Source organism: Lactuca serriola, chromosome 5 (genome assembly GCF_051521515.1).
Source record: "Lactuca serriola cultivar US96UC23 chromosome 5, Lser_US96UC23_V15, whole genome shotgun sequence".
Lineage (NCBI taxonomy): Eukaryota > Viridiplantae > Streptophyta > Magnoliopsida > Asterales > Asteraceae > Lactuca > Lactuca serriola.
Genome location: NC_136412.1, coordinates 335,396,773 through 335,409,595, shown reverse-complemented (window position 1 = coordinate 335,409,595; position 12,823 = coordinate 335,396,773). Strand labels below are relative to the sequence as shown.

The window sequence follows — 12,823 nt, the reverse complement described above, 5'->3', positions numbered from 1 at the left end:
CATCAGGGTGAGTACATGTCATTGCATACATGATCGATCCTACAACCGAAGTATATGGGGCTCGACTCATGTCAACTATCTCTTCATTAGTGTTGGGACTTTGAGTCTTACTCAACTTGATAGCACTATGAATAGACAATTCTCCTTTTTTTTGAGTTCTTCATACTAAAACACTTAAGTATTTTATCCAAATATGTACTCTGGCTAATACCAATAAGACAATTCTTTCTATCACGATGAACCCTTATTCCTAGAACATAGGTTGTTTCCCCTAGATCTTTCATAGCCAAATCCTTCCCAAACCAAGACATGACTTCTTGCAAAGTTGGAATGTTGTTTCCTATAATGATTATGTCATCAACATACAACACTTGGAAACTTACTATACTCCCACTAGCTTTGACATATACATAGGACTCATCTTTGCTTCTAGAGAACCCAAACTCTTTGACTTTCTCATGGAAGAAAAGATTCCAGCTTCGAGATGCTTGTTTCAATCCATAAATGGATTTCTCAAGCTTACACACTCTATCATGAAACTTGGCATGTACAAAACCTTATGGCTGACTCATGTAGACGTCTCAGATAACTTCTCATTAAGGAATGCGGTTTTAACATCTTTCGGTTGCATTTCATAATCATGAAATCCAGTTATAACAAGCATAATTCTGATAGACTTTATCTTAGCTACTATTGAAAAGGTCTCATCGTAGTCTATCCATTGGGTTTGAGTAAATCTCTTTGTAAGCAACCTAGCTTTGAAAGTGTGTATTTTCCCATCCATTTCGGTCTTCTTCTTGAAGATCCATTTTCACTCGATTGTCTTTCGACCAGGTACTTAATCAACCAAGTTTCACACTTGATTATCATACATGAACTGAATCTCACTCTCCATTTCCTACTTATATTTAGCAGCCTTAGGGCCTTCCATTGCTTCCTTGAAGTTAGCAGGTTCATATAAATTTACCAGTGTTCGATCACTGATAAACATATCACCATTTGATGTAATATGGAAACAATAGAACGTGGGTGGCATGCTAACCTTATTGGATCGACTAAGGGGTGATAGGTTGTCAACTGGATCAATTGGAATTTTTTCCTCAAGTTGAGTGTTAGTGTTGTCAGAGGTTCCTTCATTGGATGACTCTTGAATTTATTCAAGATCAATAGCACTTCCATTGACCTCATTGAATATGAGCTCTCTCTCTCTCTCTCTCTCTCTCTCTCTCTCGCAAAAGACTCCTCTTCAAGCTATAAAGACCATGTTCTCACTAGGTCTGTAGAACAACTATCCAAAGGACTTTTGTGGATAGCCAATGAAATAACACTTCTCAACTCTAGGTTCAAGTTTGTCATGAGTCTCTCGTCTTACGAGTGCCTCACAACCCCAGACCTTGATATGTGAAAGCGAGGGAGCTTTCTCTGTCCACATCTCATGAGGTGTTTTGACAACCTTCTTTATCGGAACAAGATTCAAGATATGGGTGGTTGTCTCTAAGGCATACCCCCATAAATGAATAGGAAGAGAAGCTTGACTCATCATAGAACGAACCATATCTAGTAAGGTTTGATTGCGCCTCTCAGCCATAACATTAAGTTGTGGTGTTCTGGGAGGAGTCAATTGTGAAACAATTCCGAATTCCTTAAGATAGTCATGGAACTTGATACTAAGATACTCACCACCCCTGTTAGATCTAAGCCTCTTAATCTTCCTACTCAATTGATTCTCGACTTCATGCTTCAACTGTCTAAACTTTTCAAGGTTTCTGATTTATGTTTGATCAAGTAGATATAACTATATCTACTATAATCATCTATAAATGTCACATTATATTGAATAGCATCTTTCGTGGTAGATCTGAATGGGCCACATACATTTGTATGTATGAGATCCAGTAATCCTTCACCTCTTTCACATGTTCCAGTGAAAGGTGATTTCATCATCTTGCACAAGAGACAAGATTTGCATTCACCATTTGTCCTAAGGTCAAACGATTCCAACACTCCATCCTTTTGGAGTTGTGTGATGTGTTTCTTGTTTATGTGACCATGAAGACAATGCCACAAACATGCCTTGTCCACACCATTGGACAAATCAATATGAAACACATTATTGCCTAAGTTATCAACACAAATCACAGTTTCGTACACTCCATTACAAGGTAAAAATTTAAATATAAAAACACCATTTTTGAAAGCAGAAATTGAACCAATATCATTATCAAAAGTGTATTTAAAACCTTTTCTGAACAATACCTGAAAAGAAATAATGTTGCGTGTCATTTCTAAAGAGTAGCAACAATTTAATAAGTCAATCCTAACATCACTACTAAGCATAAGTTCATAATTCCCAATCTTGGTAACAGGTGAAGATCGTCTATTCCCCATGATCAGGTTCAGTCTTCCATGCTCTACTTCCTCACTTTTTCTTAATCCCTACAAATCATAACAAATGTAAAAACTACATCCTATATCAAGAACCCAAGTATAATAAAGTCGTGTGTTACTGACGTGGGTAGTGTAAATACCTGATGAGGACGCCTTGAATTTCCACCCTTCAAGTCCCGCAAGTATTTTGAGCAGCTTCTTCTCTAATGACCATTTTCTTCACAATGGAAGCAAGTGGCCTCTTTTGGGTCACTAATCACAGGAACATCAAAATTGGGCTTCGTCTTAGACCTACTGCTAGACCCTCCAATATGGGACTTCCCTTTCCTATTGGATTGAGAAGGAGCCTTCCTCTTTTTCCTTTTGCCACATCCAATGGCTAGGTCAGGAGCATTTGTTGTAGTAGAGGCATGATTTTTCTTCATCCTCGACTCAACAGTTTGCAATAAAATATGGAACTGGGTCAATGTCGTCTCTATGTTGTTCAAATGATAAGTTAGGACAAACGGATTATAACTAGGAGGCAAAGATTTAAGGACTGTATCAATGGCCAACTCCTCACCAAACAAGACATTCAGCCTCTAGAGTTGCTCCATGTACCTTTGCATTTTTTGTATGTGAGCACAAACTGATTCTCCTTCCTTGAGCTTACATGTCATAAGAGATTTGACCACTTCATAACGCTCTTGTCTGGCCTTCTTGTGGAACTTTCCAGCAAGGTCAAGACTCATCACATATGGCCAGTAGTCCTCAGAACTTGGCTAGGTCAAGTGCCATAGTGGCCACCATGATGCGAGTGACCTTCGTGGAGTTATTAGAATGTTTTTTGTAGGAAGCAATTTCCTCGGGAGTAGCCGTGGAATGATCGATTTCAACAAGATGCTTATCAAGGACATATTCCTTGCCCTCATATCGAAGAGTCATCTTCAAATTTCTCATCCAGTCCATGTAGTTAGGGCAGTAAGCTTCTCTTTTGAAAAAATCGAAAGTATGGAGAAGCTTGAGTTTGAGGAGCCGGTTTGAGTAGTTGAGAGATCACCGTTTACAGACATCTATTAAGAGACATAGTTTTAGTTAATGATATAAATCGTTATTATTTTAACCAAAAATTAATATTCAAGGCTAGGATCCTAACTACAATTTACAATAAAGAGAAGGGATGTCAAAATCTAATTGCAAATTTATTAAAGTATGTAACACAAATTTACCAATTCCAATCTACCATAAAATTCCTAGATCATTTGAGATTCATTGAATCTTATCAACGACATGTTTAATCTTAGATTATGTTCTTCAATTTGTGACTAGGATGCCGGGAATCACAAATAAGATGTGAATAACCATGCAATCCCGCTTGACAACATCAATGTCATTTATCATCACAAATTAATGTGCAGTAAACCACACATGCTCCATTAACAATGATAAATTTTGATTTGTCCATCACCCAACTTTATAGTCCCAAATTAGTGTGTCGGTTAACCACGCACGCTCCACTAACGACTTATAAAGAGTGGTTTGTGTTTTCATGGATTAACATACATTTCACATTTTTTCATAAAGTAACTAGAGTTGGGATTTTATAAAAGGTTTAGTTACTTTATTGTATCATACTTTTAGAGGTTATGTCCTATCAACCGGTTCGGCTAACAACCCTCCACCACGCAAGGGAGCAGTGGGTGAGAGTATAAACCCATTCAACAGTCATTTTATAGGTCGTTTCTTATACCCCCCCCCCCCTTATATAGCATGGTTTATGAATGAGGCTTACTAACGATTGAATGGCTTGTCTTATACATATAGTATATTAAACTTATATATATATATATATATATATATATATATATTATAAGGTGTATTTTAAAACTTTTCAAAATACGAGGTTTAAATATAAATTACTAAATTATCATATAATTAATTAATCAATTTAAACATATTATAAATTTATAATTATCCATTAATTACTTTACTATTAAATTAATTATTAAATTCATATGAGATCATTCAATTTAATTCTATCTAATTATAAATTATCAAATAAGGATATCTCCTAATATTTAGGGTTTTACGGATTATCACACAAGGCAATCAAAATTCGGAATCTTACAGAATTAATACCGGATAATTACAAAAACTAACACATAAATTTGATTAGGAGGATGAAAACCTGAAATTCTGGAAAAACATTGAGCTCACGACGTGAGATCTATCTCTCACATCGTGAGATTAGTATTTTGAAAAAAAAAATTAATTCTAGGCTCTAATACCACTAATGTGTTTTATAGATAGCAAATATGTATAATGTGGAAAACAATTAACAATTAATAAGTTACATGCATCCTATAAAAGGTCTATGTCATACACCTTGATAACAACATACAATGAACAACTAAACTACCTAACCCTAGTGTATATCGAATATTACAAAGTTTAGGTTTCATACCTTTTGATTTGTTATAGCAAACAAATCAAACAAATCCTTGAAGTTATGAAGCTTGGAAAAACTATCATAAAAAGATGATGTCTTTAATGGTTTGTACCCAAACCTTAGTAACAAGAACATAAGATGAGAGAAGAGAGGGGTAAGGAATTTCGGATCTTAGAAGAGTTAGAAGGCATGGACAAAAATAATGAGACCATAAGGTCCTATTTGATATGGAATCCATGGATAACACTCAATTGAATATAAAAGTAATATCTCAAAATATGTAGTTATCCAAACCTTTACTTATTCTCGAAGGCTTCCTAGAAGCCTTAGGAATCTCTACAAAAATCGTCCCCTAGAGGGAGGTTCTAGAAACTCTCCATTGCTCAACCTTTGAACAATGTCACTTTTAATCCCTTGCACTTCCAATTAATTTAATTAATCCCAAAATTAATTTCAATTAATTTATGATTAATTCTAAATTAATAATTACTTTTTCTAATTAATATATTAATCATATAAAATATGAGTAAATTATCCTCTCTCTTTTTCTCTCTCTCTCTCTCAATGTAATTCTTCTCGGTTGCTAGTTTTAAGGGCAACCCAAAAAGGACTTTGTTTTTATTTTAAGAATATACCAATTTAGTTATTAACTTAAACATGGAAATCAACACTTTGAACATATCATTAACAACATTCTGGTGTGACTCACTTTCTTATATAATCGGTTTAAGTAGTAAACCACATAGAACACTTATAGCATCCTACTTTCAACATTTTATACCCTTAACTTATATACTATAATTGACATCATACGAAGATTACACACATTTAGTTTCAACCTTATAATTAAGTATCCTAAAGGCTCACTCGTTAAGTTTATGATTGTCATAATGAGACTTATATTATGATACTGCGTTTAGTATACATACTTAAAATTTCTTAAAATTAAGAATGTCTGTTTAAATTATCATATTATAAATATTGTTTAACGTTACTTAGAACCTTGAAATGATAATATACCATAATAATTATTCAAAAAAAAAACAAAATAGTTGGGATACCGCATTGTACCTTTATCATCAATAACGACCCATACACATCACATTACCCATATAAGCAACATCCGCTCACCAATACCATTTAATCATATTCCCACCCGCATACATTTACATCCATACCAATATTTTAAATTGGCATTGCTTTATTGTTACTTTCAAGCTTTATATAAGTTTGGGTGTTACAACATTGACCAAAGACATGGATATGGTGAAACATAGTTTTGATAATAAATAATTACCGACCGTATAGGTAATCATCAATGTTTATGACTAGCATCTATGTCTAAGGGTTATTACTTATTATTAGACACGAACAAAAGATGTATTTCTTTTCAAGATGTATTTCTTTTACGAGCCATTTCCCAGTGCACCACCAAAGGGAACCACTATGAATGACATGTATCTTGATGATAGGTTATATGATCTAACTTCATTTGGCAATCATATCTTTTATGATTTTATCATACAATTTTTTAAGTGTTTTTATAAACCGGTTTTGTAAAGGCGCACTAAATATTTGGTCCTTCATCGTTTAATCATTTTCTATAGTGTTATTAACACCTTATATCCTGGCATGCCTTGTGCAAAAATCAAATTGAAGTCTCATAAAAAGTTTGTAGATAATTGTTGATTAAATTCATTATCGCTAAATTTAAAACTTAAAATTTATAACAAGTATCTTGTTAATTTTGTACTTGTGCATCATATATTGGTCTTAACTCATTAGAAATAAATTGAAACAGCTACAAACAGCTTTCCAAATAAAAAAAAACAACTATTGCATTACTATTTTCTGAACGTCGATAATCTAGTATTTTTAAAAGAAAAAACTTTCTATGTGTTATTGTCAATATTTTCAAAAAATCTAATTCTCAATCAAAATCAAAGTAAAAACGTTTAATCTCTCTTGAAAAATAGTAGGTCTCAAATAATATATCAAAAGTTTTAGTTTTGAATAGTTTTTTTTTTCTAGTGATGCAATTGTAATCAGAGGAACAATTAGCAATATTATGTACGAGACAATAAGCTGGATAATTATTTATCATTTTTAAAAAATTTAGTATGCGTTAGATGATTATGAGATGTGACTATTTTATATCGTCATATCAAGATTTTTTTTCAACACTTTAGCTTATCAATACTCAATGACTTTAACTTTTATATTCTAAATAAGAAACCAAAAATCTTTTCATATTATTTGTATTATTCAAATCATCGCTCTAACAAATAAGAGCGACGAACCAATAACTTGATCATTTATATAGTCAAAATAATCAACCACAAATGATTCTTGAGGTGAACGTTCATGTATTAGTTTCGGTGACTCAACGTTTCTCTCATCAAACAATTTTTTTTCCAATAATTCTTTTATTACTTTTCTCAACAAACACCAGATAAATTCCTAAATGATAAGCTATTGCTTAAGAAAAATTCAAAGCCTTCTCAAACCCATTTTGTCGTTAGTCTTTAAGAAACTCAATAAGTGCTCATATACTATTCATTATCTCATCAATATCCATGGTTTCATATTGTAGTTGCCCTCTATATGTTCATCATCAAATTGTGGTTACAACTTCATTCACATTTAGTGTTACATCTTCTTTATGTTTTTCCTCACTAGATTGAATATTATTAAAATTTATAGTATTATCTTCAAATATATGTTGCTCCATTTGAACGGATTATTCGTTATATGCCATTTTGACACTTTTTTATAATATATTCACTTGAAGTGATTCTTTAATAAATGTGTTGCATTCTTAACTTTAAAAGTCTGACCCTCGTCATCTACTTAACTCAACCCTAAAGCCCAAATATATTTTTAAATTTGAGTTATGTTTTCGAGCTTTAGTGTCGTGATATAAATGTCTATATATTGGTATATGAGAAATCGATATTTATAATATATTTAACAAACCTAAATTTAAAGTATATTGCTAATAACGTGAATCAAATTAATAACATCCAACTATATTTTAATTTTTATCAAGTTCTAATTTTGTAAGTAATATAATATTAAAAGAAATTTTCAATCGAAAACCTCTTTATAATCGGATATCTTGTGCGACCGTATGACCCGCACATCCCAAGACCGTCTATGTTTGGGGGTGTTTGTATTGGCTTTTAAACTAACTTTTGACTTTATCTTTTAGAAAAAGTCTAAAAAGATGTTTGGGTAAAATGAAAATGATTTTTTAATCAACTTTTGCTATAGAGTAAATTCAAGCTTTTTGAAAACTTTTCACCAGCTAAAACATTAAATTACATTTATAACCCCATCTAAAAGTTAAACCATGTCATTTTTAGTCATTTTTAGTCATTTTACATGTAAAAGTTAAACCAAACATTTTAATTTTTGATTTTTTCCCTTCAAAAGCTAATACAAACACATTTTAAAAAACAACTTTTTCAAAAAGTTCTTTTACAAAAAGTTCTTTTACAAAAAAGACTTTTGTCCCACAAAAGCTAAGCCAAAAAAATACAATATTTTAAGTGATCTTTTGCTAAAAATACAAATGAATTTTAATAATCTTACAAGGAACTCAATCTTTTATCGGTATAATCAATGTTTTAAAAATCGGTTTGAACCAGCCGGTCAAACCGGTTGGACCGGAGAAGGGAACGGTTCAACTATCACCGGCTTTATGTCTATTTCTGAACCGGAACGAACCGACCGGTTTTCACAAAAATCCGGTTGAACCGGTTAAATTAAACAGGTTGAACCGATTAAATTGAATAAAAACATATGAAATTGAAACATTTTGCATAATAAACTTTGGTGGTTTTTTCATATCTATTAAGATTTTCATGAATAAAAACACTTGATAAATTTTATGAAGTTCTTTGATGCGTTTGTATTCATTTAAGACTTTATTTTCTTTTTAATCCACTTGGATTGGTATAAAACTTATGGTTATATGTTATTTTAATATATTTAAATTGATCTACGACTTGTTTTCATGTTTATTTTTAACGTTTGAACTTGTGGACATCAAATTATTAATTTATGTATATATGTATGTGTAGGAAAATACAAAAAAAATATAAAAATTATAGAAACCGGTTTATTTGACGGTCGAATCGGTTAAACCGATTGAACCGAAAACCGGTAATCATATCAGTTCAACTAAAAAACCGATTTTTAAAACATTGGGTATAATAATTTCCTTTCTTTCCTTTTATTGAACAGCTCATAACTATAAACTCATAGGCTTGGATGCCAATGTTGTTATCTATATTTTTGTTTCAAAATATCTCCACCGTAACCTACATGTGCTTAAATCACAGCTCCATCAGCGTCCACACCTGAGCCAGTCTCGATCCTCCCAACTTTCACATCAACTGAGCTTGTAGACTGGATGTCTCCTATTTGAGGTCCTACACCTAAAATTTCATATGATCAAATAAATACATGTAATCTCTTGTCACCTATGTATTCATTAGAAATATAATGGGTTAGAAATAAGACACCCCTTAGACATCTTATAATCATCTTTATAAAAAGTCAACCTATAATCAACTACTTATAATCATCTTTTTCGGAAAACAATGCAATTTCAACCAATAAAAATATTTTAAACATTAATTAGGGTTGTCTAAATGGTAAAATAGGATGTCTTTTTAGCCAACCCCGATATAAACTTTTCAATTGAGTTAAACCAGCTTTTAAAAATGGTGCTGACATATTACCAACTACTTAATTAGTCAATAAACTTTCAATAAAAAAATTAACACAAATGTAATCATAACTTAATTTTTCAAGGACACCACTTTTCAGCTCTTGATTTGTTGGTTTAACTTTTCTTCCAACTAAAGTTATTTAGTGACATACATTACTTTTAGCCGAAAAATACACCATAGTTCGTATTTTTTTTTTCTCTACAAATAAAGGTCTATCTTGACATATTTTAATATAAAACACCAAAAACTCATAATGATTCCTTTTTTTTTTGTTACGATGTTTAGCTTAGAATAAGGTTAATATTGTTATTGCTAAGTCGCGATAATTAGTTTTTGACTACGATAATTAAAAACACATATATAGGTACCTTGAAACAAGGTTTTAAAATTGTAGGGAGATGTGAATTTGGAATCTCCATTCCAAAACAACTCTGCAAACTGGCGAACTGCGGCTTCACTAGGATGTAATGAGTCGAAGAAGAGATAATCATCAGGATTATCACATAATTCAAACTCTCGTATTCCTCTCTTTCCTCCACAACTAAAAAACCCTCGTAAAGGACCACTACCACAACATGCACTATCTCCAACCTTAAAACCTACAAATCCATTCAAATCCAAACAATGAATGATAATAGCTCACGAATTGAAAGCAATGAAACTCATGAGTATACAACCATATTTTGATGGGTTTTTCATCCGTTTGTTAATGGCAGTTGAGATATCATAGTTTGCAAACATGAATCCTTCCAATTGTTGCCCTAGATCTTGCAATTTATGTAGAAGTGCATGATTGTGTTGACTTGCTATGATGTTAAGCTCTTCGTTGCACGTATTGTCTGGCCTTTCTGCACGAGTGTTAGGCCAACAGCCTATTGCTGGGACTGTACCGATTCCAATTTTTCTTCCCCCCTTTGCATGGATTTCCTTTTTAAATTAAGATAAAATAAAGAGTAAATTACTCAGATCTATATTATGGTTTGGTCAAAATTACATCCAAATTTTTTTTTGCACTCGGATTATTCCTATGGTTTGATTTTGTTGCGTTTTTCGTCTCTATGTTTGGTCAAAATTGTACGTTTAGTCCCTAACTTTATGTATGTAAGGGATGAAAAACGCAACAAAATCAAACCACAAAGACAAACCCAGTGCAAAAAAAAGTTAGGAACCAAACATGTAATTTTAACTAAAACCATAGGGACGATTTTAATAATTTACTCTAAAATAAATTGAGGATCAAGGTAATTAATTGGAAACATAACAACATCCTAATAGAAGTTTTCTGGGAGGTTTTCCAAATCAAAACATCTTGAAAAAAAAGTTTGTTAATTAACAAGTTATTCCTAAAAGTTTTTTCAATAATTAGGTCATTGTGGACTCATTAATAATCAAATTGAAAAACTTCATCTACTCTCACTGTCTCACATCATATCTACAATACATAATAAATAAAATATAATTATAAATGGTAGGAAGTATAGATAGAGGGGAGTGAGAATAGAGTCACTCAAAAACTCCATCAAACACCTCTCATGTTATGGATACTCCTGATATTTGTTACCTTGAAGACATCAGTAAGGTTTCCGATCACCATTTCAACGTACTGCTCATAAAGAAGACTACTCTCATTGTTGCTCAAGAGGACTGAATAGTCGTTGCATCCGCAGCTAAACAAGTAGACAGCATCGGACAACAGCTGATTGGCTTTCGCATCACCTAAATTCTGCCTATATTGTTTCTCTAAATCGGAGAAATATTGTAGCTGTGTTTTGAGGTCAACTACCTACATCCATTAATTTATATATATGAAGTCAATTCAAGCAGTGGATACGAAGAAGGGATACATACGAGTCCTGCATCAGTTTCAACTAATGCACCAGATCCCCCTGATGCAAAGTTTGCTCCATACAAAAATCCACTATTATGGTAATGGGGGTCGAGATATGCAGGGATGAAAGGCAATCCAGCAAACTCAGCTGTTAACAGAAGGGAATTAAGTTTGGAATAAGAAAGAAATTTGAAAAAGAGGAGTAAAATTGGTAGTTGTTTGAGATATATATTAATTGTTACCGATGAAATCAGGGAGGAGACGGCCATTGGAGAATCTTCCAGTTGGGTGATTGAAGTATGATTCGCCATAGGGCCAAAAATTGGCTTGAAAGTCCGGAGTAGTTTTTATGTAGTTGTTGTTTCCGGAATCGAAAAACGAATCACCGAAAACGAAGAGCGCAACATGTTTGTTGAAATGCCCCTGAGAACTCTGGCAACCTGTAAGGATCAAAAGACACAAAACAACAAGTTGATCAAGTCCCAACATGCTTTTTAGAACACCCATATCATATGTCTCAACTCTGAACCTTCAAATGACCCTTTGAGTTGTTTGCTTGTCTTCACTCTTTAATTAAATGGCCCAATCTAGTCAGCCCCGTTGAAGATTAAGAGTTTGTTTGGTTTAACTTTTCTTTTGATTTTTTTTTTTAGAAAGAAGTTAAAAAGATGTTTGGGATAATAAGAATGATTTTTCTAATAAAGTAAATTTGGTCTTTTTGAAAATCATGAAATCATGACTTTTCTAACTTTTTAATAGTGTTAAAAGCTTTTTATTTTTACATTTCATACTACTTGTAATAAATGTTCAATTCAATCTAAACTTAGACTGTGAAAACTATCCAATTAATAGTGTCTATGATTTTCTCCTCACCCCACTTTTCACCTATTCCACTTTCTTCTGCTTAAAGTTATTCATTTTTTTTTGTTTCATTTTTATACAAAAACTTATTTGTCACGGATAAAAGTAATCTAATTTAATTTTTTTTTACAATTGTTTTAAAAGTAGGTATCTTACTGTTTAGTTTTTAGGTTGAATATTGATTTTTTGCAGCTTGATTGTTTTTTTAATCGGAATAACAAAACTATTTATTAATTTTATTAAATTGTAATATATATTATTAATAAATGTGATTTGTTTAGTTTTCTTAATTTATATAAAGATATATCATATTTGTTTTTAATTTGGAATAATAGTATAAGATAAATTTCATAAATAATTTTGGTTTTTTTTTTCTTTTTGGTTTTCCTTTTAGTTTAGCCATTTTTTCTTTTCGTATAAAACTTTGATTATTATAAAATTTATTATAGTTTGAGTTTGGAGTCTAGTAGCTTTATTGTTTTGATATTAATTACATATTTTAGGTTTAACGACAAGTTTATCAATTTAAAAGAATAATATTTTAATAAGTTTTTTTTCATACAATTATATTTACACTTT

At 31.9% G+C, this 12,823-nt stretch overlaps 1 protein-coding gene across 1 annotated transcript; it reads right to left on the bottom strand.

The window, feature by feature from the left end:
• Nucleotides 1-8,857: 8,857 nt before the first annotated feature.
• Nucleotides 8,858-11,946, bottom strand: LOC145055291 (GDSL lipase-like). Its single transcript, XM_079003590.1, has 6 exons — nucleotides 11,626-11,946; nucleotides 11,404-11,531; nucleotides 11,117-11,338; nucleotides 10,233-10,482; nucleotides 9,924-10,154; nucleotides 8,858-9,258 (listed from the first exon to the last, which is right to left on the bottom strand). Exons 1-6 carry the CDS (start codon nucleotides 11,888-11,890, stop codon nucleotides 9,152-9,154), a joined length of 1,203 nt encoding a protein of 400 aa, XP_078859716.1. The 5' UTR covers nucleotides 11,891-11,946; the 3' UTR covers nucleotides 8,858-9,151.
• Nucleotides 11,947-12,823: the final 877 nt, after the last annotated feature.